The sequence below is a fragment of the Acanthopagrus latus genome, chromosome 11 (assembly GCF_904848185.1).
Source record: "Acanthopagrus latus isolate v.2019 chromosome 11, fAcaLat1.1, whole genome shotgun sequence".
Taxonomy (NCBI): domain Eukaryota; kingdom Metazoa; phylum Chordata; class Actinopteri; order Spariformes; family Sparidae; genus Acanthopagrus; species Acanthopagrus latus.
This window is the reverse complement of record NC_051049.1, coordinates 5,202,223-5,229,653: the sequence shown is the minus strand read 5'-3', so window position 1 is coordinate 5,229,653 and position 27,431 is coordinate 5,202,223. Positions and strand designations below refer to the sequence as shown.

General features: G+C 40.7%; 1 protein-coding gene across 3 annotated transcripts in view; it reads right to left on the bottom strand.

Annotated features, from left to right (window-relative positions):
• Positions 1-161: 161 nt before the first annotated feature.
• The window catches only part of rab6ba (RAB6B, member RAS oncogene family a), a 51,729-nt gene continuing 24,459 nt past the window's right edge, over positions 162-27,431 (bottom strand). The window contains exons 3-8 of one of the 3 annotated variants that reach the window (XM_037115333.1): positions 18,288-18,341; positions 17,784-17,919; positions 17,060-17,171; positions 10,892-10,985; positions 9,064-9,130; positions 162-2,584 (exon numbers count right to left, since the gene is read on the bottom strand). In XM_037115333.1, coding sequence (XP_036971228.1) covers positions 2,520-2,584; positions 9,064-9,130; positions 10,892-10,985; positions 17,060-17,171; positions 17,784-17,919; positions 18,288-18,341 — 528 coding nt within the window. In that variant the 3' untranslated portion in view covers positions 162-2,519. The remainder of the gene's footprint in view (positions 2,585-9,063; positions 9,131-10,891; positions 10,986-17,059; positions 17,172-17,783; positions 17,920-18,287; positions 18,342-27,431) is intronic. The other 2 variants (XM_037115334.1, XM_037115335.1) reach the window with 2 other exon arrangements.

Here is a 27,431-nt window from a genome sequence, read left to right as displayed (position 1 = left end):
CAGCATAATTTTACTTACCCTGGGTAGAGAAGTAGTAATCTGGAGTCTTTATCTCTTGGGAGTCATCAAAACAACAGGAAAGTAAAGGTGACAGAAGGTTTGCAGGTATTATGAAAGACAGACACTTCGCTTTTCAAGAAAAATCAAGGATTCCGTCTGACTTTGGTAATAAGACATCTTTATTAATCATTTGGAGAGACATGCTAGATCTCTGTACAGTGTGAATGGAGAGCCAGCTCTGGACTGGATCAGGTTTTGCTGCACAGAGCTGTGACAGAACATACACCCACACCTCCACCCTCCGACCCCCGGGAATGGCCACGGCCTCCGTCCTCAAATGCAGAACCCCCCACCCGCCTGACATGCAAAGACGTTTGTTGCATTACTTGGTCCATTTACAGGGAATGTCAAAATGGTAAACAGAGGCAAAGTCTCTACTTTAACACGTAAAGGGAATAAATACAAAGGAACGTCTACACTAACTGATTATTAATGTCAAATAAATACCCATTGAGTTATTTCTCAAAAAAAGGTGCTCTCTTTACAAGGCTGTGTGGTCAGTAATGAGAGCAGTACATTCCTGTTTCGAAATAATAAATAGGCAGCAACACAGAGGGGTAATATATTACTATCTTATCTTCCATTTTGAAGGGAGTTTAGCTTAAAATGCAACCTGTCTTTGTCATTCCCAAACCCACAAAACAGTGTGTTCCAGTCAGAATCTCCTGTGATATTTTAATCCAACTCTGTCTCTTAGTATTATTAATATTTGGCTCATTACGTGGGTTAGAAAGGTTCACTAGTTTTCACAAGAGTGCTCCCCTTTTTGGACATGTGTGAAGAATTCGTAAAGTCTACTCTAGGACACAGTACTCCCATCGTTCTGGAGATAGAGATTTCTTTTTCTTTTTTTTTTTTTACCATGTTTCTAAGACTTATATTGTCACTCTACTTCTAAAACATGTTCTTCAAAAGTGCAGTAAGATTTCACTTCAAAGACAAATCAGTAGTAGTGTTCTCAACACTGGCTGACATCACCACCAGTACATTATGATACCTGGCTCAAAATAACAAAAGGAACAGAAATGAAACAACATTGCATAACGTCAGTAGTCAGTTTAAACACAAGCAGCAAAGCAAACCTCATCTCAGTGGGGACACGTTGCGTGACAGTTTCTATGACAATCAGACAGGTCTTGAATTAAGTGACTGTACATTTACAATGAAGCTTTTCACAACTTCATATTAACCTGAAAGGTCTACATGTGCAAAATTAGTCTTCTTTTTTTGTCAGGAATGAAACAATGCACTGATTTACAATGTTAAAGGTCTGTTCGGATCACAGAACCTGCGTTAAAGTCTACAGATCACCACACGGGGAACCACGTGTTCAAGTTCCCCTGTGACACAAGGCAAGGGCTTCGATTCTCCACTGCTCACTTACAGCGTATGTGCAGACTATCATAATCACAACTACGAGATATCACACAATGCAACAGCAGATGTCATATCGTTGTGGGTGGGAGTGTGGGGGGGGGAGGGGGGGTCTATGACATACTGCAAACAAATGGTGACCTTAACGGTGCCGTAATGTGGCGAGGATGACGCGAGCTGGCATTGGCCCTCTATACGACTGCATTCTAATGTTGCCTATACAGAAAGCACACATTTACACGCACACGCACGACAAAAAGATATTCTGAAGTCAAGTATACAAATCCAGTTCAACAGTTCTCAGAAACAAAAAGACTTGGACTATCAGAGTGCATTAAGTCACTGGTGTAATGTTGCCATTTACATGATCAAACTTGTGTACACTGGTAGAGACAGTACCTATGCTGAAAAACTAGGCATGCATTAGATACTCAACATGTTACCGTTCAGTTTTTGTCCCGTGACGTCGAGATACCGGAAAATTATGGATCCCAGAGGAGTTATGGGCAGGAGCGCTGCGACTGGCCCTCGGGCTTTAAGATTAAAAATGGTTACGCTGCGTATGTAACACGTTGGGTAAGAGTTTATCGGGAGGAACATTTTTGCCCAGTAACATCAGCTTGGGATCCATAAAAATCCATTTTAAACCATCTGTTCCTATCGAGCTCCCGAAACACAGAGCTCAGTTGTTTGCATCTTTTAAAAAAAACAACATTTCCAGAGAGATTTCCCTGAATATACAAAAATATACAAAAAAGAAACTGGGGAAACATCCTTGTCTACTTTAAAAAAACCATCCACATATGCGACTTGGGGATCTTTTTCACATCTGTTTCTTTTTTTTTTTTTTGTTTTTTGCAAGTTGTAAGACTTTTTGGCAGTTTTGTTAACAAAGTAGCCTACACTACTTTAGAACCAAATTCACATATTGCTAGTTCCAACCGATGACCAGTAGCACTCAGGTAAGGAGGCCAGATTTCTCAACGTGCAAAGTCGACCGCAGGTTAACCAATGGGAAGCAACATAACAAGCATGTGGTGTAAATGATGGTTTTTTTGTTCTTTTTCCAGGGACGGTGCTGAGTATTAACAGGAACAGCCTCCTTCGGTGGTCTGGGGCTCCTGCGGTTTGTCCAAATTGATGTTGACCACTGGAGGAGAAAGTTAAGGAAGCATTTGGAAACATTCGGTATTGATATTATTCAGCTGCATGCATCAGCTACTATAAAAATTTCAAAAGAGGGAATAGAAGCACGAGCTGTATTTTAATATGCTGCAGTACCACTTTACTACCCCTAGATGGTGCTGTTTCCCATGGAACTATTTAATTTCAAATCAAACGGCCAAATACTCAAGTTAAGTCAAGAAGAACAACATTTCTGACAAAAGAAATTTAGATGAAGTTAAAATACAACATAATCTGTCGTCAGTGTATTACAGCAGTTTTTTGGACATGGTGATAGATCATCCTGAAAATCCTCCCCAGACAAGTTATTCAGCTCAGCAGGGAATCCTCTCCTCCATTGTTGGTCGGGTAATAAACTGAGAATGGATGTTGGCAAAAATCACAGGCACTGCTGGGTTACAATTAAAGCTGAGGAACAATGGTGTGTTAATGAGTTGCTGCTGTACAAAAACAGAATGATTCTGCAGTGTTTTCTCATTCAGATAAGGTGTTATTCCCAGTCAATCCTCCAGAGCTTCTGTTATATTTAGCAGTGAGAACGAGGGGCACACCTCCTCTGTATCATGACAGAGCTTGTGAATGATCCCATATATGACTGCTGGTGAGGGAGGCAGCGCAGCAGCCTCTTACTCATTATATTCAGTGTGCTGGTGAACATTATGCATGTATAAGGAGGGAGGCTACAAAAACTGTGACCTACATATTGTATGCAAGTGAGTCTGGAAACGGTCCCACTGTGACTTTTAAATGCCCGGCCTGCACTGGCTGTTAAATGCAGCAGTTGATGTGTGTGGGTGTGTGTGTGTGTATGTGTTTTTAACGTCATCTTGATGTGGAAACATACGAAACACAGTCTTTAAATGCAAACATATACTGGAGCACTGAATCCCATTTGGATTGGTTCCCCATCTGGGATCTGGAGGCAAACTTACCAAAGCAAATGAGCCTCAGTCTTGAATATCTTAGTCCACAGATACCTGTATGTGTGTGTGTTGGTTTGTGTGTGTGTGTAGATGTAGCCTAGAGCATCTACTCAACAGTGAGTAATGAGTCCTGCCACTGTGCTACTAGTCAGTGTATTCTGAATAAAATCTGTTTCATATAGTCGAGGTACAGAAAAGTTGTTCGTGAAGTTAAGAGCCGGTGTTATTGCTGTTCGTGTCCCCTGTGCTTCTTGTCGCCTTTCCCCTCCGGCCCTCTCCTGCTCTACCTGTCCTGAGAGAGGAGTGTCAGGAAGTGAGGACAGCTGATCTCGATGCCTCTCAGGCAATCGTGTTTCTGCCTAACTAGGTCACTTTCATTTCAGCCCTGTTTTGGTCAGACTCCACTACGTTCAACGGTTAGTTGCTATCTTTGCGTGTCTGCTATTTAGTGCTGAGCAGGTAGTGTACAATAAACTGCAGCTGGAAATAAAGTAGAAAGAATTAAAAATGCTGTGGATCAACACTTCAGCAACTCTGTTCACTTCACACATCAGATGTTTAAAGATTTCAGTGGGCTAATACAAATACACAGAACGTATCTTTAGGGCATATTTTAGCAGTTCTATGTTGGGTCTTTTCTCTGTTGTCCACCACTCATTGGTTTGTGGATTTCCACTGTGAGACCTCGTGCTTGGCATTGTTTTGATGAGAGAGTGGAGCAGGGGAACATAGACATTGCTTCGCCTCTATCCCGTTTGATGGTTACCATTGTAGTGACTTGTAAGTCACAAGATAGCCACGCCCTCCCCTGCTTTATCATATTTTCTACTGTAAATGGGACCATAATGTCTAAAATAAACATCATGCTGTATTTAAGAAGATTTGAGACTATCGAATGAGACCATTAACTCATTAGGAGACTGTTTACCGAGTCATTTTCTCATAACCTTACATACAATCAGACATACAACTTCAAAGCTTTACTGTGAATAAAATCAGCATGATCTAATTTTAGTACTTCATTAAAAAAAAACCTGCGCACTAAAACTCCTTGGAAATACAATGTATTATAAAGTCAGGGAGTGGCACCTTCCTTTGACTGCCTTTTTTCTGAGCAACATCAGTCTGGCATGATTTATTTTGCCTTTTGATTCCCTCTTATTAACGCAGATGACCCCAGCACTTATATAGGTCAAGCACCCGCTCCACGCTCTCTCCCTTCAGACCTGCAGTAGTTATATTACCCAGCGACTCTGTATGAAATTGTTTTCAGAAAGAGAGCAGAAGACTGTGCCCCCTGGGCCCTGACATCCACCATTAATCAGCTTGACCTGCCCGTCCCCAATTTAAAGCTGGCAGTTAAAGGAAAGAAGAGAGTGTACCATGGACGCTGTTTAAATACCGACTGAATGTCACAAATGTTGGACTGTTCAAATAGCATTTCACCTGCCTACGTGTGTTTTATTTCACAATCTTTACGACTTGAAATGCTGCTCCATTACATGACGAAGATTGTAAATAAGCACTGTGCCATGTTTTCTGGCTGTATAACATGCATGTGTGTGTCCTAGACTAAGTCTATTTCTGCCGTTCTCCCTGTGAAATCAATAGTTTTCACAAAGCAATAACAACAGAGGAGCTGCTCCATTAAGTCAGACACTGTCAGCTGAGGCACAGAGTTACTGAGGAACTGTCATCACCTGCCATCCATCAGCACACCTCCACCTCACACAGCTCACCCCCACATCCATTATACCTCATTAGGACAGAGATAAAAGAAAAAAAAACAAAACAGGAAGAGAGATAAAGTTAATTGGCTGAATGTGAGTGATGCGCTTTGAGCAGGAAATATGGCCGACTGCAACAGAAAGCAAAGGGACGGTCTCAACAGTTCAGTTGTTTAGTTTATTATGGAGGCTGGACGAGTCCCAGTGAATGATGGGTGGTCTATAATCGGAGATGCACAGGGAAACAAATGTCGGCATTCTTTCCCCTCACCGAGGCCAGTGTCTGATTTATGATTACGTTAGAGCAGATACCTGCTGCGCTGCTCATCTGGACTCACTGAAGGAGGAGCTACGGTGCTCTATGCACGTGGTTAAATCAAAGACAATTTCATAATTCACCCCGTTACCATAGAGATGGCTCTGGAGTTTGTGCGTTGAGGAGGTTATGAAGCGCTGCTTCCGTCAGAGGACAACCAGTGACTGACAGCATTCAATACTATTGATTTACTTTAGTAGAAACGAGGACAAGGACAACTGTATTTGTAACACACGACAGCAAAACTAGCTAAAACGACTCAATGCAAGATGAAGGAAAAGGCAGTTAGAGGCAAAGTGTTGGTCTAGATGACAGGTCGTGTTTACCTGTGATTTCTGTCTGATGCGTTATAATTCTGCTACCAGATCATACTTTGTAAATCGGTTGTGACATTCACGTCTGTCTCAAAGGAGCAGTTCACCAAAAATGAAAATCTTGTCATCATCTCACCCCCTGGCTGATGGAAAGTCAGGTGAAGCCCACAGAACATTTCTGGAGCTTCACAGCAAAACAGCGTTGCAGCGTTCTCCTAAACAACTGAAGCAGACGGAAAGAAAACATAAATCAGCTCCATACAGCTCATTCAGTGTTATCCAAGTGTCCGGAAGCCCAGATATCCCAAATTGCTTTTAAAAGATGTTATTTACACTCTCTTTAAGGCATTTACACCCTCTTCTTCACTGTAGCTGCCCGGCTCAAAGTGTTACCCCATCTGAACAAGTCTGAACGACTGTAGAGTGTGTAAAAAAACGTCTTTTCGATTCAATCTGGGATGTCAGGCCATCAGAACATCTCTCTCAGTCCTCCTATAGACACTGATGATGCTGGACAAGTTGTATGGAGTCATTTTACTTTCCAGCCAGCTATCAGCTGTTTAGGAGAAGGCTGCAATGCTGTGAAGCTCCAGAGATGTTTTGTGGACAATGGGGATGACTGAATTTTTCATTTTTGGGTGAACCGTTCATACATTTGCACACTGAAACAGGATTTGCTTGCTGTCATCATCCCTTTTGTTCACACTGGCCAACAAGAGATCAGTTCAAGATACATTCTCAATGAAAGTGACGGGGGACAAAATCAACATTTGTCCATTTGTTCACCTGGAGAGGAGGGGCACGAGTGAGGGGAAGGAGACGCGGTGAAGGAGGCGTCGGTATGGAGTGAGGTGAGATGAACTTGCTGTTGTTTGACAAAAACACCAGGAAGTCACGACTCAGTCAGATTTAAACCACACAGAGACGTGAGACACAACTTTTTACATAAAGTGCAACTTACTTCCTGAGAATATTATCATCCCAAGTATCCTTTGAGGCAGCGGAGTTACTTAACTGTACAGCAACATACACTTTATTAAAAGGAGAAGACTGAACAGATATTAAATCTCGCTGCTTGAGGATGTTTTATATATGTACTGTGTATTGTATATGTAGATATAGTGACCCCATGTGGTAGAGTGAGGTAAACTGACCTGCACATGTGATTTAACATACAGGAAAACTTTTTGTATAATCTGTCTGACTCTTGATGTGTGCGTGGTTTTAGTTACATAGCTTATTGTCTGTTAAATGTTAAAGGCTCATCATCGATTTCACTACGATTTACAATCAGTGTTTGGGGTAAAGCATCATAAAGGGAGTAATTAAACGCATTACAAATCATATTCAGTAACATATTACTACATTTATGTCATGTAACATGAAGCATTTTTGGCTGTTTTTTAAGAATCCTTCCAAACTGTGCATGGCCATATTAATATACGATATATGATGTATGATATGCTATGTGTGTGTTTATTATAGCCGAGCCTGGAAGTCCTTTGTTAAGTCTACGTGTTGACTGAAATGAGCAGTATTTCGTAGGCCTCATGATGAAGCCTGATGCTCCGAGTGCACTTTAATTTACAGTCTTCATATGCCCGTACATTGCTTGTTCTGTGGACTACAATTAAAAAGGCAGAAGGAGAGATCTTTGTCTTGTCATGTCATTATGGGCTACATTATAGAAGGTATAGGTACATAACTAAAAAGTAGTAATATGTAATATGTTACTCAAAGTAATATATGACCTTAAAATGAAGGTAACTAGTAATGTGTAATATACTGCATTTTGAAAGTAACTGTTTACGACTATCATCTCTCGTATGTACTGTGTATTATGTAAGTGTTTTTTTGTATGAGTGGGCTTTTGCATTTATAGTTGAGTCATGAAATTTTGAGAGTCATAGTGACTCGGACGGCTGCTGTAATAATGGATTTCAACAGTGTTCGTGACGGGACGCTGTCATCTCGGTGGATCTGTATTATCAGGTTCTTTTCAATACGTGTTTCATCTGTTACGCTTTGAATTATTCTTTTCTCTTTCAAAAAAAATCAACACCAACGTGAGGAGGGAGAGGATAATATAAAACTTCACAGTATATTCTGCATCATAATAGTTTTAAATGAACTAAAATGCTTAAGTTACAGTAAATACAGATCTGTAGGGGGCTGTAATCATCACATGGTCTAAAGGAGCTGAAAAGCTTTTCTTTAACAATCCAACTAATCAAAGCAAAGTGCAGATATATTATGTGTGAAATGGCTCTTAACTGAAGAGCACAAAAATCATCTAAAACAGAGTGTGAAGTGTAGGCTGCCTTATTGTTACCTACGCTGGATATATTTACAGACGTGAAAATCAGTACAGGCGTGTGCGAGGAGCCCAGTTAGCCCCAAGGCTCTTCAGTTTCTGTGGATATTACAGTTAAAATCTGTCTCCGCTGCTCTTTTTATCTCCTCTGACATCAGACATAAACACACGCGTCTCTGTGTTGTGAATTATTTCTCAGAGAGCATATCGAGCTGAATCACTCCTTGATGTAATCAAAACAAATACATTCTACACTGTGTGCTCGTGTGTGTGTTTAGAATTCATAATACTAATAAATCAAATTCAAAATATTCCGCAGTAGAAAATGTAACTTCCTGAGGAATAAAATGTCGGTTGAAAGAATACAAGCCCCGGAAAAAAAATCCCCCACAGGTGGAGCTGCGACACGCTCAGGTGACAGCAGCAGATATGAGGTGCCAGTTAGCGGCAGCCCAGTCTGAGTCTCCTGTCACTGGTTTAAATGAGCAAACCTTCCCACCCACCGTAGACAAAACTGCAGGCGCCAACTGTCTGACCGACCAGCCGCCCACTCCTGCACTCGTCAGACAACCAGTGCTGAAAAACAGTTTGCCAGAGCGTCGTGCTGAAAACACATTTAATTGGACAGGTAGCTGACACCTATTTGAATAGGTGCCAGTATGCAGAGTTCACGTCGGGAAGTCCTTTAATTTAAAAGCGAGCAGTGAATGACGCTATCACACGAAGATTAAAATGAGAAAATGCTTCCTCCGAGCTTGTTAATATGCTGTTCACATATTACCAAAACAGGGGTTTCTTTCATATCATGAAAAAAGGGATTTTCGTGATATGTAAATGGGTCAAAGGATACTCCCTACTTTGCTTGTTTCTTGAATACTTTCCATTCCAGGAAGAGCAGCGGCCACACGCCGAAACAGCTGGAGAGGAAGAGAACAGATACACAATGAGGGCTTTTTGACTTCAGACCGCATGAACATGAACACAACATGAACACTTACTTTGTCTAATGTGTCTCACACCTGGCCTTTTGATACACAGGTAATCAATTCATCGTATCATAAAATAAACAGAGAAAATGAATTAAAATAAAATCAAGAATAAATAACAAAAACATGTCAAATTCATCTAAATTTAAACAGATAACAAAAAAGTCATGTTTATATGATGATATGACAGTTTTTTCATGTTAAGCCATGTGAATAGGAAGTCTTCTACATTAGTCTCAAAGCTTATTTGCTGACGCATCCTCTCAGTAAGGAGTGATGACACAGCCCAACAGTGTGAACACTGCTGCCTTTGGAGGCAGCGTGCACTGTTTTTTGCAGGTTTCACACCACTGTGTTCCATCCTGTCCACAGTCCTGAAGTACGAAGGTGAAGAATGGCCTCCTCTGTCTGCGCTGCTACTGGCTGCCAGCAACACCATCCACTGACAGACACAATACAGCCTCCCTTCATCTCTCTACTTATTAACTTAACAGACAGTCGTTGTTTCCGAAGACAAACATCTGTTAAGAGACAAATTGCTGTTTGTTGAACCAGGCTGCTTCTCTTTGTCTCTGCAGCCCACAGATCGCTTCACTAAAAGGAATGAATATGTGCACCATGCTGGTTGTGGCAGCATGGACCTACCTAGCAAGAAATACTGCGCTCGAACCTGTGTGACATGTGCTTCTGTGGTTGTGTGTTTTAAAGACAAACATGGAACCTTTTGTGGAGTTTGTGATCTTGTATCAAGGCCGCACATGCATGAGCACTTAGACACAACACGTGTTCCAGTTTCATGATATTCCACTAATGCACAGTCAGTGTGCCTGGAAACGTAAATAAATAAATTGATTCACTTCCTGTCTCAACAACCATGGTATAATGAACATTATCAGATGCTTAAGCAGTCAAGAATTGATCTGATCCATATTAATGTTCAAATATTCATGTCCAAACATGTCTTTGACCCTTTCATGCATGAATTATTAAATCACAAAGTAATAAGTTTGTTGTCATTTTTAAACAAGTGAAAAAGTATGAAACCATCATCTGTTAAAAAAAAAAAAAATGCTGTTAAATATTTTTTGTTCTCAGAAAAACAGACAGGTAGAAACAGTATTTTCAACATAATGTTCATCATATTTTCAATCAGATTTTAAAGGTACAGTGTGTGATATGTAGAGGCATCTAATCTAATATTCATAACTATGTTTTATTTAGTGTATAATCACCCAAAAATAGGAGTCATTGTGTTTTCATTACCTTAGAATGAGCTGTTTATATCTAAATAGTTAACGAGTCTCCGTCCACAGAGGGCACCATGTTGCACCGGCATGTTTCTACAGTAGCCCAGAATGGACTACTGACTGACTACTAACTCACAAAGCACGAACTGACTTTGAATGGTTAATTTTTGTATTTCAAGTTTTCTTTGTACATCACGATAATAATGTAATTGGAAATTTGTTCGGCCATGATGACTGTGTATCCAAAATCTGTAATCTAATCATCTAACCCATAGGAGGAACCTGTAGTGTAAATATGAACCGTCTCTGTCGTCATCCTGCCATGTTCCGAGTGACAAATCACCGCTTTCATAACCTGTAGTTCTATTGTCATTCATAATCAGTCAAAAGACATAACCGCCTGCATGAACAGCTCAACAACTCTAAAAACGCTGTCTGAACTCACCTGTTTGACGTTGTATCCTGTTTTGGCGCTGGTCTCTATGAACATGACGCTCAGCTCTTTAGCCCTCTGTTCACCTTCCTCAATTGTGATTTGCCTGTGAAAAGAGAGGAATTATCATCAAAACAGTTTCCAGCATGTGGACACAAAGCAGAGGCTGCTTTTCTCCTATTACCTTCAACAAACAGACTCTACACAAAGCCACCTATCTGCAGCTAAAGCTCCTGTTATTCTAGACCAGTGAGGATGCACCAGACTTAATTAGCTAATGACTGAGGAGGATTAATTACATTGTCCAGCAACAAATTAATAACAGCCAATTTGCATTACAATTTAATGACTCAGGCAGTTATTGTTTGGCTCTCGCTGTGAAACAGAGACTGTGTCAGGTGTCCATTAACACAAACAGAGCGATCGGTACAGTCCTGCTGACTCCACAGCCCGCACAGCCAGCAGGTTCGTTAAGACGACGGGCTTAAATCAACCTGCCTTCAACGGCTCTTCTGGGAAAACCATGACGTAATCAGTCTGTCCTCTTTGTTCCTCCCCACACAAAGGGAATCTTAAAAATACCACTTCTTTACTTTCAACTTACCCTAAGTGGTGGAACGCCTGTCTCGACACACTCCTTTTGTGCAAAGCATCAAACAGGGCAGCATTATATAAAGCTAAACCTCTCCTCCTGAAATAACTCCTATATGCTTCACAGAACACAAGAAAGAGAAATCCAGTCTTTAAGAGATGGTAGATGAAGTTTCTGCAGCGAGAACAGAAAACACTGCACCGGCGACGTATTTACATAATAACACCACCTGACAAGAGATGGTACCAGTGCTGCTGCGGCTATTTCTGGATGCATGCGTCTGAGTTCCAACTTAAACAGCACCGACAGTTATTCATCATCAGACAGGCAGTTGGCAAGAAAACTGCATAATGAATGTGCAATATGTGGCATCCAAGCAACTTTCACGCACGCTTGTGGGCATTTGGAGCTGCAGGACTGCTGTGTCCTGAAATATGACGTCAGCTCTCAGTATGCAAATAAGGGGGATGTACTTTTTATTATAAACTTAAGGGGAAATAAGTAAGTAAGATCAAGTTGATCTTTGCTCAAGGAGGCTATGTTTTCACCAGTGTTCCCTTGTTGGTCTGTCAGCACAGTTAGACAAAAACTACTGACTAGATTTCTATGTAACTTGGGAGGGAGGTGTTTCCCCTGACCAGAAGAGACCCCATAACTTTTGGGTTTAATTGTGCAACCTTTTTCTTAATCTCTCAGGTTATAATGAAATAACATTGATGAATAAACCAGGAGTATGTTGGTAAATCCAGATCTAGCAGGTTTGAATATGTTTCATGTGATTTTGGTTTTGATTTACTCGAATTAAAGGCAGCTGTTGGGCCTTGGCGGAGGTACGGGCTCTGCTGCGTGCACTCTAAATTGTTTGTCATGTAATTACTCATTATGCAAGATGTCATTAAACATATACTTAACTAGACCAGATGGTTTAAGGATCCTCCAAAACAAAGAGATAAGTATCTGTGATGGCCTATTTGAATGGTGATCTTTGATTTTTCACTCAGATTTTTATTCGCTCATGAAAGCTATACAAATATATGACATCGATAAAAGATTAAATTGCATAACTTACTTTTACAATATCTGAAAAAAAATAACTGCAATAGGATTTTTATCTTTTTTGCATTTTGTTCAGCCCTAACATGTAGTGTGAGAGTTGCTGGCCATACTGACGGACCTGCAGAGAATTATCACTTCCTGTACTTGCTCTCTGCAAAGCTTATGGTGTCTTTAAGTTCATCACACTGGTTTTATGGCCCCAAACGTCACCGCTTCAGTTCAGCAGCAGCCAGATTTCTTCAGTGAAAAAGCTCTGTTAAACCCAGTCTGCACTATCTGCTCAGCATCAAACAGCAGACACAGTTAGAGACGTGCTGGTGAACACAGTGGAGCATTTCACTGCAAAACAGCCAAATATTTCCCTCAGGAATCAGTGCAGTGGATTTGCAACACACGCACCATAACCTGAACAACACAACTGTGTAAGGTGATGACATGACGATATTGTGTTGACAGCTTGTTGAGAAACGGTCAAAAATATCCATTTATTTAAGTTTAACACAGTCGTATTTATTACATGGATACTGAACGATTCTGTGTTATCTGTGTGTTTATTTTGTATACTCGAAGCACAACAATACATTTTTGAAATAGCGATAATAATCCAAAATTGTCCTCACCAATAAATCACTTCAAGCCGTGTGAAGACTCCAGATCACTGAGGATTGTAAGTCAAAGTACATTCATTTTAAAACTGACTTTATCATGTACTGTAGCAGCAGCGTAATAGGAAGCAAACGAACAAGACATTCAATCTATACACTGACTTTACAGTTTTAAAAGTCCCAGAGCTATTTCCTGTCAGCGCACCGCACATCAGGCTGCACTTGGTTGATGCCGCCTGGTGCGCGGTGCTCACTAGATTTTCCTCATGCATGGCTCCAGGGACTCTGCAGCACCTAAACTGAGCATGCTTCAACTCCCTGTAGCGCTGAACATTCTGAGAAACTCTGCGACGCATGAATGAACAAAACAACAAAACCCAGAGAGAGTCCATCCTACAGAGGTGCTCCTCTCCTCCAGCAGCAGATAATCAAATTGCACCACATCACAGTAATACGATGCCCATAAATCTCTGCTTCTACTCAAGTGATGTCAAAGGCAGGGCTGGATATGTCAGCGGTGATATAGTGTAAGACAATGTAACTAAACTGCACCATTGACTTCTTTTCAGATGTTTTTAAAAGATCCCGACACACGCACTGCCACCCAGAAACAGATTTAAGATGTCACACTATATTGCCGCCAGACGTTTGATGACTTTGAACTTGTTTTTCAATGTCAGCTACATTATTTACAGTCCTGTCAGATCATGTGCCAAGTCATTTCATCACACACACTGGCATACGGTGCACGTTCTACTTATTCTTTTTCATTTGATGTATATTTCTACATTGTGACAGAGTGAAACAGTCCCTGCATGTGCAACCACAGTGTCTTTTTGATTTGCCTCAATTAACTTTGCACTAAATTAAATAAAATAGGTTAAAAATCCAGTTTCAGAATGACTGGTCGGGACACTGCTGCTGGAAAGTGGAGCACAGAAAAACTACAGCGCACTGAAAAATGGGAAAAAAGCCATTTTGATTTTTCTGCACTAATCTGGGAGAAAACCTGTCAGGCTCACGCACACACACACACACACACACACACACACACACACACACACACACACACACACACACACACACACACAGCAATTAAGCTGATTTACCTCTAAGAAGAAGCAAATTAGGAGAGGCGGCTGTGGCGATGTTAATGCAGTAAATAGCCTTCACTGCTTTACCATGAACATTTCCTGGGGCTTTTACTTCCAGACCGCATTAAGACCAAACTAAATTGCAGGTAAATTACCCAAAAATAAAAATCTGAATGGTTCAGTAGTTTTAAAGCAGCGTTTTTCTGGAGGCCAATACCTTCTACATAATTTCACTTAGGACATCTTTTTCTGTGGATTCATATAACAGCTCATCTAGCAGGACAGATTTAGACATAACATCAGACGTCTTTCACCTAAATCTTTATTTTACTAACCAGCTAACTTGCAGTTCACTGCTCCACACAATCTCAGTTCCAATGAGCAAAGCTTTTGCCTCTGGTCTGTTGTTATTGCAGCCATCTCATTGACAGATCCTGTGAGATAAATCCCAAAAACTGCTACCACCAGCAGTTTTCCTGCTTTTCCCTTCAATCTGAGACACAAGTATGCCGAAGGGAATTTCCTTTTGCAGCTGTACTTGTTAATGCAGTGGATGTTATTGTCGCCGTATGGACAAATAATGCTGACAACAACAAATCGAATTGGTGCATTTGTGTGCATAATCTATCCACGGTTACAATAATTGTGAAAATGCTCTCCCTCTGTCTCCCTCTCTCTCTGAACATTTCTACAAACCTGACTTCAGTTAGACTGAATATTTGAGGGGTGGGTAAAGGTGAAAGAGAACGGATGAGTTTTCTTAAGATCACAGTAAGATCCATCAACAGGACCGAAGTAGACGGTCAGCTGTTTCAGAAAAATGTGTCTCTAGAAAAAGAAACAGACCATAAACCAAAACAGCCGTCCAAACGGAGATAATGGACGTCCCAGAGGACTGTCATTACTTAAGACAGCAGAACAGCAATAAAACATAAGGAAGATAGATTAATGGACCGCATCAGTTGTTTGTCAGCTTCTTAACTGAGGCTCAGAGTTATACTTATGAAAATACAAAACTCACCGCATATGTAAAAGTAATGTACATGATAGAACAGCGTTAACGGTGGTCTACAGTCATGCTAACGGATTTGTAAGACTGTCATTATGCACAGCAGTGCTTTGAGAAAAATGCTAACGTCTGCATGCTAACTTGCTAATGTTAAGAAGTTGTAATGTTCAACCGTGTTCACCATCTTGGTTTAGCATGCTAACATTTACTGATAAATGTGCCTGGGTGAAGTTTACACTAAGGGACAAAAACAGATGATGTGTTTTGTCTTCAGTGCTGCAGCAGCGACTACACTTTTAAATACATACGGTGAAAAAAAGTAACTTAATTGTTTGTTTAAAGTTTTGTATGTGTTAAAGGTGCAACATGCGAGAATTACATCAAACCATTTCAAAATTAACTTAAAAAGAATCAACAACTGGTAATGAAACACTGTTCACATCATGTTAAAGACATCTTTGCATCGTAGGCACTGAGGTAATTTCCTGACGGCAGTAATAGTTAGCAACATTTAGAGGTTAATCTGGTTAAATGCTGCCCCCTATTTGCTTTGAGTATGAATTCAACAGGTGGCTAATTCTTACATACTCATCCTTAAACTATGTGGAATCAGCTGCTACTTTGGACGGGTCTTTCTTTTTCAAGTAATATTGCATCTCCAGTGACTTCCTGGTGAAAAAGTGAACATACATTAGGGAATAACAGTGGTGTGCTTCATTTTCATACACTTGTTAAAGCACGTCAGGAAAAGGAATTTTACATCAGCCGGTGATTTTTACAAATTCTTTCATATTAGGAAAATGGCCCAAAGCCAAACCACACTTAACACTGCCCACTCTGCTCTGGGATGGAGAGGATGGATGGTGGGTTAATAAGCAGGATGCATTCTGGTCATTTTGTGGACAAAGGGGATGGAGATGCAACATTAGAATTTAAGATTTGCTCGGCCATCAGGGGATATTTCCAAATCAGTTTCACATTTTGCTGATAACTTCACATCTGTAATATAGCTCGAACAAAGATTTAATGCACTGATGTTTTTTTTTTGGCACAATCACAGAAGCCATTTTACGGTTCAATTCTCCCTGTATTTTTCTCATTAATAAATATTTCTATACATTTCTGCTTCATCTCTTTTCCTTTATACCCTGCTCCAAGCATTCCCTTTGGAAAATCAATTTTTCTTCTCAGCTTTATTAAAACTGTTTCCTCAGCCTTCTTTTCACTCAACACACCACATATCAGTTCTATGTAAATACATACTGTATATGTATATATGACAAAAGAATTCCCTCATGCACACCAAGAGCTTCGGAGGAGGGTAGATCACTGCATAATTTCCCCAAGCAAGCAATCATTTTCTCATTTCAAAGCAGTAAAAGCAGCTGAGTAGTTAAATTTTCCACCACAATTACTACAACGACATAGCAAAACCATTTATGCTAATGAGCCTATTTGTTTTGATATCTGATCTATAAAGCAGCAACCATTCTTCTCTCATACCTGTTAAATTCACGTGGTGATGTGTTGAGGAGTTATTGGTGTCAAGACAGTCAGTTCTGTCTCATTAATATACAGATTTATTCAGCAAGACACTCTGACATCTAATCAAATCATCACTGTGTAGGGGAGCCTGCGGAGTCGGCCTGACATTTTTGTTGCGTTTTGTTCTCGAGGTCTTGTGCTCTAAACGTTCCTGCAGACTGACAGACTGACACTTTGCACATCATGGTTGCCATGGTGCCAAGACCTCAAAGGAAATGCTGAGTAAAAAGACAAAATGTGATACCAGTACTGACGTCTGAGTCAGCAGTAACTACAAACCTCTTATCTGCCAGATCTGTTTTATTGCCGACAAGCATGATGATGACATCACTTCCTCTCTCCGTTCTCACGTCCTCGATCCATTTTGACGTCTGCTGGAATGAATTAACATCTGTTTAAAGAAGGGGAGAAACAAAGCAGAGTCAAATTAAAGAGGCTGTTTGTGAAACTGCAGTGACATTCAACGCACTGACACCTCTCCAGCTGTTACCGCTCCAAACACAACCATTAACATTTCAAATGGATTTTTACACAAACACGCTATTGTTTTTATAACAGCTGGCAGGAAATGATGAGAAAAATGATGACATAAAATGAGTCAGACACTGTGCAGTACATTGTTATTGATGCAGGAAGATTCAGGAAAAAAAAACAAATGTGATGGATAATATTAAAACGGTATCATCTATAGGTGATACTGTATCATATACGGTACTGGAATTGCACAATAAATCCTCTGCTCTGCTCCGTAGCATGTTAATGTTCTTCTTTTTGACCTTGCCACATCCACTGAGTATGCAGGCTTTCTGGCATGCAGGCTAAGGGTCTTATTATGCTCTCAGACTGGGAGTTTGACGAGACACACAAGACGTGGGTCTTTTTCAGAGTGAAAAATTGAGCAAGGATTTGGGGGATGGTAAGCAACATTTTTCAATGAAAAAAATCAGGAACATGATATGGGCCAGCAGCTAAGTGTAAGAAATACTTCATAAAGGACACTGACTTGTAATGTCGTAGACCACCACGGCCACGGTGGAGTCCCGTATATAACTAGGAATGAGGCTCCTGAAGCGCTCCTGTCCCGCTGTGTCCCAGAGCTGCAACCTCACCTGGGGTTCAGAGAGAGAAAGCTGAGGAGGCTGAGATAGTCAGAGAGCCTGGAAACAGAAGGCTCCCTACACACACACAAGTTTACACAACACACACACCGTCATAAACATTTACAGTAAGATATGCATCTGAGGGTACAAAACACAATAATCACACTCAGGCGTTATTCATGATGTTTCCAAGGTCGTGCTGCTGCATGAAAGATCCCCCAAGATAAACAGACAGGCAGACAGATTTCATTATATTCATCTACATATCAGAAGCCAACGTTTCAGCGCATGCAATATTGTAGTCATGACAACTTCTACGGTATGTATAGAGCTACTGCACTGCTGATGCATTGCAAACATTTAACGCCTCTGTCATGGAAGTGTACAGCTCTGAGTGAGGATCTTACCGTTCGATCTTCCAAGTACATGGTTTTCGACAGGAAGTCAATTCCAATTGTGGCCTAGTTTAGGGAAAGAAGATATCCATGGATCAACATCACTGTAAATACCTCTACAAGCAAACACAAGAGTATTTACTGAGGAACTGAATAATGCAAGTTAACGACGCAGAGGCTGAAGAGGAGGAAGGAAGATCATAAGATCCAAGGTTTCATGGATCATACAGCACGTCAGCTCTTATCGTGCAAATATTCAACTTCACTGTTATGAATGCTGTGAAGGGGTCTAACACTCAAATGGTTCATACTTCAAATCCCGGCTTGGATCCTCCCACATTATCCATTTATAATAGAAATCTAATCATTGCCTCACTGTGTCACAGGGCAGATGGCACTGTGTTCCCTCTTCAAAGGATGTTTACTTTTTCCGCAGCCAAGCCCACCACGCCTTTCTGCTCTGCTGCCTGCCATCATATCATCAGGTGCTCTGGCTCGGACGATTCAAAACCTAGTAATCGATGTGCCACTGCAGGTCTGGGTTTGTTTGTTTTTGATGAAGACAGTCTCATTTTAGGCAAGTTTCTTAACTCACAATTACAAGGATTACTCCTTTGAACTATACAATACACTGTTTTTAAAACATTAATGTCACTAGGATGAAAATCAGTATTAGTAGTAAGTACCATGTTAGAGGTTTTGCAGTCATGTGTTGTAAATCTACCTAATATTATGTGAGGGCTGGGGAAAACATACAGAAATGAAATAAATTAGGAAGATAAATCGATAATCACTTGATAATTGCATCATGGTCTTCTGAATAAGAATAAAATCAATTTGTGATTTGCTGACTAATTCTCATCCCTATCCCTAAAAAAAAAAAAAAAAAAAAGATACACAGTGAGAGACATAAGAAATTGGAATGTGAGACTTTCCGCGACAGCTGGTTAGGGCAGATTCAGTTTGTGACCTCTTCATGTGGTGCATCCAGATGTTTGCCGTGTGAGTGAACAGGTGAGGGGACGAGGGTGTGAAGGATGGTTTCGGTGGGTAGGACTGACTCAGAATTACACAGCTGCAAGTTCAAAGCCTGTAAGACCCCAGACTGTAAACTAAAGTAGTGACCAGCTGGAGCACCTAATGCAGACTGGGCTGACGGGGAATTACCTGTCTCCAGATATTTCCTACTTGTTTTGAACAAGTTTATGATGATAGATTTTATTTGCACATTTTTTATACATTTTTACCCATCTGTGATTAAGCAGGTGGTTGTATCTGCTGTGCTTGTCTATGTTAGGCAGCCCAGCAGGGTGCCCACTGCCCACTTTGAGTGAACTGGGCATCAGCAGCTTGATCACGCACTCGTTTCCTTGGCGATGCCAGCTACCACAGAGGACTAACTCAGAGAGTCTGGCATGGAGACAGGACGTCATTTATTCACTTTTCTTTACACTCAGTCACATCAAGCCCTGTTAGGCTGAAAATAAACAGCCCTAAAAGGATTAAAGCACTTGTTACAAGATTACAGCGAATGAAATAAAAATATTTTGGCTGTATCAGCCCCGAAACAGACAGGTGGATTATATTAACTAAAAAAATAAATCCCCTATTCATGCTTTTGTGTATTTCACAACTTTATTACTTTTTTGTCTCTGGAATGCACATGTGTTAGAGGTTAAAGGCATTAAATCAGCTAAACCGAACCTCCACAACAACTCATTAGAATATGGTAAGTACTGAACATTTGCGTCGCCTGAGAAAACACTGAAAATTACTCATGTGGAGTGACGTTATTGACTCAATAGCTTGAATGCACAGATGTGTTGCAAGAGTTTTTATTGGGCGATGGCAGAGGTGCTGTGGACTCTTTCTTTCTGGCCCCAATTTTAAATATAGAAACCCCACACAGACAGCTATACATGAACAGATTAGATCACCAGAAATTATTAATATTCCTTTTAAATTTTTAACAAGCTCACACTGCTGGAAGACAGAGTCTCACAGTTCTCTGGCCCATTCTGCCAGAGACTAGGGCAAAAAAGTGCTTTTAACACATCCACCGGATTTCACTCAGAGCGTATTTTAAATGTATTTTTTATATTCTAACTAATATGACTGTAAGATATTGAGGATTTTGAGGTTTGGGGACATGAGGAGACAGTTTTTAAGATGTATTAACATTTACTGCAGTGTCCAAAAATTCTGACATTCAACAGGGAACTATGTAGAATCAAAATAATGGAAGCACAATCACTACAATCGAGCCAGGGTGGATGAACTGTATTTTACTGAAGCTGTGCTTTTCAGTCCTTGTCCCTGGGCTTGCCCTGCATGTTTCAGATGTTTCCCTGCTCCAACACACCTGATTCAAATGATCAGCTCGTCATCGAGCTCTCCTGAAGCCCGATAACGACCCATTAAATTGAATCAGGTGTGATGTGGCAGGGAAACATCTAACAAGGACCAGGAACACTGTACGAAAACAACCATGTCAGCTGACCAAAACTGATATTTGCATTAGTACAATTATTGTGAATGTCCATTTCTTTTCAGTAACAGTAACAAACTGGATTTTTTTCTCCTGGATCCCTCGGCCCTTTAATTGCCATTTTCCATCCATCTTCCAGATGGCGTTTGTGTGTAAAGTGACCCCCCCCCCCCACCCACACACACACACACACACACACTCCACACACACACCTCAGACAACAGACCTGGGGCAGGTACGTTCAAATCTGCTTTGTTTTGCCACAGTTCCCAGGTTCAACGTCGTATTTCATAGAAACAGTGCAAAACAGTCCACAACAGGCTTTGAGGTATGATTTCTCTCATTAAATGGGTGTGTTGGAGGTGTTACCCAGTCAGTAGCATAATGAATATCAACCCTGTCATTAGGTCGCAGTCACATTTACGTAAAATCAACATTCGCCTCCTGGTCATTTCCATTTTTAATGAGCACAGGGGCAACAAAATGTTTGCATCTGGTGGTGAAACAAATCCACATTTTGGCTTAGCCTAACAAATTATTTATTTTTTAATGTAAGGAGGCTTCACTGCCGAGGGTTCAGTTGTCTGTACACGTGCCGAAGAGACGTCATTGTGTTACAGTCAGCCAAAACTTTTGTTAACTTTTGGTTTCATGCACCTTCAAGGTCGGAAGTTTATTGTGAAACCTTGTTATTCCATCAAGGAGTTCTGACCCAAAGCTTATGTGAGCGGTCACACAAACTGTTATTCAATGTGATGTATTTTCTTACTACTGCGTACAACCAGAAATGGAAATAGAGGCACAATTATTATCAAACTGAAACATGGCGGAGGTGTGTTGAGAAATTCTTGAATAAAAAACTCTGCTCCTCTTCTAATTTGGTATTAAAGTTATTCTAATTCATTAAATATTTACATCCGTACTGGAAATCTGGCTCACTGGAACGCAACTCACTCCAGTGAATCCTGAATGGAAGTAATGGGATGATTAATGTGGAAAGTTTGACTCGTTGGAATAACCAAAGATCTTCAAACAACCTCATTATCCAGTGAAGACTCTCCACCACGTCTACGTGTCTTTATCCTGAGCAGAGAACGAGATCTGCAGGATAATCCAAACTAATTCATATTTGGGGGGGGGGTTGCACAGCTAGGATGTCAGACTTACAGCCAAACAGAAATGCAACTGAGCTTTAATCACAGCACATAAATTAATTAACAAATGTAGGTTTGAACTTTGTAGAATTTCTGCTTTTAAGTAAGTAATGAATCTGAATACTTCCTCCACCACTGCTGCTCCCACCACGACTTTCAAGGTCCTCCATCTGGCAGGGACGCTGTTAATCCAACAGACCTTGAGTCACAGTAAGCACACTGGTATTTGTTCACAGCAGCGTACATAACAGAAGTTTGTGAACACAGAAAATTTGATCAATCTACTGTTTCCTGCCAGCACAAAGGGGAATGTGATCAGTCTATGATCGTGTCTTCGGTGTCAGACAGCAGGCCGTGGTTTTAATATATACAGAACATAACAATTACAGCATGCTGCATTTGTAACCACAGTAATGAGTAGTGCCGGTGCAGATTCATAATGAGTCTATTAGTCTATTAGTGTCACTCACTTGAGTTGTGTCACAAAGCATTAAGGGTAGATTTGTACCCCATGACAACATTAATTTAAGATGAATCCAATCTTCAAACCCTGACAGTGAACTGGGTTGTTGCAGCAGTAAAGGTAAAAGGTGTCATTCTTTACGGTTCAAACACAGTTAGAAAAGATCGCAGAGGATTTACGGCTGCAGCTAATAATTCCTTTTGTATATTCATAACTGATTATCAACTGTTTTTTTTCCAATTCATCCTAATGACTTCAAAAGAAAAGTGAAAATAATTGACTAAATCACTAAAAACACTCAGGGTAAGTTGATAGAGGTGTACTGTCATTATGAACATAATCGTCATCATCATGGTCAGAGTTGAAGAAAAGAAATTTGTAAAAGAAAAAGAAATTTGGTTTTATTTGACCTAGAAATGTATTTTCTGCAAATGTTTTTTAAATATGATGATAATGTATAAATGTATATATTTTATTGAAGTTAAAGGAATAAACATTACCTGAGTAATCAGAAAGCCAAGTGATTAATGAACAATTCTGGCCACCTTAATCTGACACGCGTCTGGAACCTGCATCTGTCCCGCCATTCAAATCCTAATCATGTCAACATGGCTAAAGACATGGCTGGCCCACTGAATGTGTGGAAATACCATACATTTCAAACTTAAGACTCCAGGATGGTTAATAACTAATATCACAAATCCCAACTATTTTGGCCAGGACAATCATAAGGCAACACTTTCATATCCTCCCATGTATTGTCTCTAACATTTAATGTGCATCATTTAACATCATTAAATTGTTGTTCTGCTCAATATGCTGTTTACTCAAACAGGGTCATGCATGTATTATAAAGATAATGTGTCGAACTAACAACAGTCAGGTTATTTGTTTCAACGAATCATTATGAAATGGATGTTGACTGCATAATGTCGTGGCTGTAGAATAATGACACCATCTGCGTTTTGATTGGTCCCCTATAAACTCTGCTCTCACTATGCTTTACTGGAGGCTGACTGGCAATCCAGTCTGGTCTGATAATTTAGTGACAAATTCATTTAAACGTCTGAAAGACGACCACAATTGTAATAAGTAAAATTCCACAGCTGTATTGATCGAGCATCTGCTGCAAATTGTTGAGTGTAACTGTGATATTTTCTCTCTTTTTGGACTGTCCAATAAATCAGATCCACCAGTTGCTACGCTAAATATCTGAGTATTGGGGCAGAGCAGACAGATGCAGTCACAGCCTGGTGGCCAGGCCTGACTGACAGCTCCACCACAGCTGACAAAAGCATTCTGCCTCTGGAGGGCTCTGAGGCCTTTAGCATGTGCTGCGAGGCAGCGAGGACGCCTGCCTCTGTCTCTCTCGGCTGGGTGGCTCCTTGATGGGAGTCTGCTGCTTTAGAGGCAGCAAATCTGGCCTTAGTCATCCTCCTGCTGACATAAGCCACTACCACGCTCGGTTTCATCTTTCCGATGGCCCCTCTGTCTCTAAATATACTGCTGCTCTTCCCTCAAAAGATTCGACTGGATGTAAAAGCTTGATGTACAGGAAAATAAACACGTAGTGATACAGTATGTACGCCTGGAAACGGTGACTTCATAAATCTTCCCATCAGGAAAGATGTCTCCTGCGGGCTCACATTCATAGCATCGCTCCACCCTCGCTGGGCAGATCGAGCCTCCCCTCTGAGCAGCAGCATAAACACTCAAACGGAGCTAATGCATGCAGCATTTTAATTAATACTCAAAGGTCTCGGGAGATGAAGTAGAGAAAAACTGCAAAATCATTTGCAGCCCTCCCTGTCACTGAGCCAGGGAGGAAAAAGAAGAGGCATTAAGACACGGGGGGAGCATGCAAACACACACACACACACACACACACATTTAGGAGCTACTGAGCTTTGATCTGTGGCTACAAAGCAGAGGTTATGGCATCCATAGCAAAATCATTAGAAGGTGACTTTACGAAGGAAATGAAGAGGCAGATTTGTGGACGGAGGGTTAAGTGCTGGGCTCAAATGGCTTTGCTTTACACACAAATAAAATAACCAGCTGATTTTCATACTCCATTACAATAGCGGTGGGCAGAGCCTACATTAAAAAGCATATGGAGGCATTATTAAATAAGCAGATGCTATCTGTCCAGCATCTGCCTGCCTAGCATGCTGCCTGCCCACTTACAAAGGGAGGACAGGGCTGGAAAGATCTCTCTGTCCCTCCAGGGCTCATCATGATGAGGCCGGTGTATACGGCCATTTGTCTGGAAAGCCAAGTTCCCCCGTGCTCCTCAGAATGACTGTACTTAGCGCTGAGTTTGACGGCTGTTGGATTTCAGAGTCGTAATTTATATCCAGCTGCGTTCAGGTTGGGAGTTACAGCAGCAGCCTTGAAGCGAGACAGACTGCAGGCAACAATAGACGCCCACATTCACTCCAGGTAATAGTACTTAGGAGTGTGCTGCTCTCGAAAAATGATGCAGGAAATGATCGTGTCGCATTTACCATCCATGTATTACAGGCCTTGTTTATGAAGATAATAATCTCCCTACAGTCATAATATATTGAATAATGCTGAAATGGAACAAAGCTTTCTTCAAAGTCTGCCACTGTGTATCCACCCTTCACAGAAAATGTACACAATGTTATAAAAGTTCAAATCACTCATGTTATTATCCTTTTGTCTATTTGGGGGACTAACATGCTCCCACTCCTGGAACAACAGGTCCTATAATCATTTTGGAACATGAGAGTGTTATGGATTCAGTGAGTCTTTATCCCATATGTATTTAGATGTTGGCTAACTGGTTCGTTTAGATTGTAATTAAGTTCAAACCAACACAGAACAACTTCATTTCTTTGTTGGTTTGTCTGTTTCTCTGTCCTGTCTTCCCATTGTGTTTTACCTGTATTTGCTGCCTGTGTCCTTGTGTTATTCTGGTTTGTACTTTGTTTTTGATTTGTTTGTTAGTTATACTTTTCACTTGTCACTCCAGTTTTGTTGCCTTTTGTTTTGGATTATTGGATTTTGGACTTGGACATCAGCTTTTAGTTTTCAACCCCGCCTGCCTCAGAGTTTTGCATTTGGGTCCTATCAACCTTGACATTAACTGCAATGGACATAATGGTATTTTTGGAACGGGTTGTGTCTGTGCATTTAGATTGAGAGCAGAATGGTTTTTGATACAAACTGCAGCAATCAGGTACTGTTTCTTTAAAGCATCCTTCATTGCCTCCACTGTGTCACAGTCTCTGTTGTGACCGCTGACCATGTTGATAGGATGGGATGAACTAACATCCTGTTGTTCCAACGAGGCACACCTCTCAATTTGAATAGCTCTGAAAAAGATGAATACATTTCCATTTTCTACCTTCAATGTGTTAAGGCACAATGTGGGTCCAGAACTAATAATAAACTTTAAAATATGTAGGCATGTCTCCATTCTGCCATTAGCTCATCATCCAGCAAAAACTCTGCCCCCTTACACAGGAATTAATGAATGGATATGTTTCTACTAATGGAAGATGTTGGCAAATAGTTTTTGTTAAAAAAAAAGAAGTCTGCTTTCCAGTCTTTTGAGTCCTCCCCCAACTCTAAGCCCGTTCCACAGCAATTTATGACAAAAGTCTGTTTAAAGAAACACCTGTACATCAGAGACTCAGCAGCCCATCGACACAAAGACAGGAGCCCTAACAGGCAGAGTGAAATGTGTGCCTCTGTAGTCTTTCATGACTTAGGAATGTAGAAGTATAAGAGGATACAACGGCAACTGTGAAAGCACAGCATCCCAGAGCAAACACAGACAATTTAATCCAAACACAATGAGCCATCCAAATCTCATTACAGCACAGCACAGTACTTGTGCAAAAGCTGAAGAATAGAGGCATTTTTTTTTTTTGAGGGTTAGCAGGATGTAACAAGGCCGAAGAAGACAGGCCACTGTAGAAACAGTGATAATACAATAAAACCTTAGAGAGTACAAGCTGAACGATATTACTGACCATGTTCATGAGGATGTTGCGCTCTCAATGCTGTTTAATTTAGTAATAAAAGTTCAAGATTTTAGGAATTTTTTTTTTTTATTTTCAGCTGGTTAGCTTAGCACAAAGACATGAAACAGGGAAAAAGCTATTCTTATTATGCAACCTATTTCGTTAATAAACTGTCATTCCTGGGGATAAAGAGAGTCGGTTTAAATTATAGATGTTTGTACTAAGTTAGATGGAAGAGGTGAGGAAAAAGGAAGCGGGCTTAGATCAGGAACCGAGGAAATCCTCAGAGACCAATGTAGATGATTTAAAGACAGAGCAAGATTAACACTTAGGCTTCTGGGACTGAAGCAGCACATCTCCAGCGTTAGGAGGTCCAGTAGGCTGCAGAACATTATTAACTCTACTGGCCTAATAGAAAGTCTGCCAGCCACATTTACACCTGATGGAAATTACCACGGTTGTTGAGAAAAGGTGAGGCAAGGACCCAAATGCAGCACATCAAGGAGGCAGACAGGATTCAGGATAAAGAGTTCAGCTTTATTAAACAAAAGCTGAATGATCCAACAAAACCAAGATGACCAAAAATGAGTAGGCCAAAAAGACAAAGTACAAACAAATGCAAAATTCAACTCAGTCAAAACATAAGAAAAAAAAAAACTACAAACATACCAAGAGGTCAAAAGGTGAAACGCTAGAGAACACTAGAGGATGCTGGGCTGAAACATGGGAGGAAAACACAGGAGAAAATGGAACGATCTAACAAAGACATCAGGGAGCACAAAGACTATACACACACACACACACACACACACACACACACACACACACACACACACACACACTAATGAGAGGATGAGGTACAGGTGGAGTGAGGCGTGGAAAGGACAGATGAGAGAACGGAAAAACACTGGAAGGAGGGAAATCACACAATGGGAGGAACTGAAAAGCAACACAGGACAGATGATTTATTTAAAATAAAAAACAAAATAACAGAATCACTGTAAATAAAAGCAACACTTTCTAACATTGAAATATAGATAATGTATTGTTGGATAA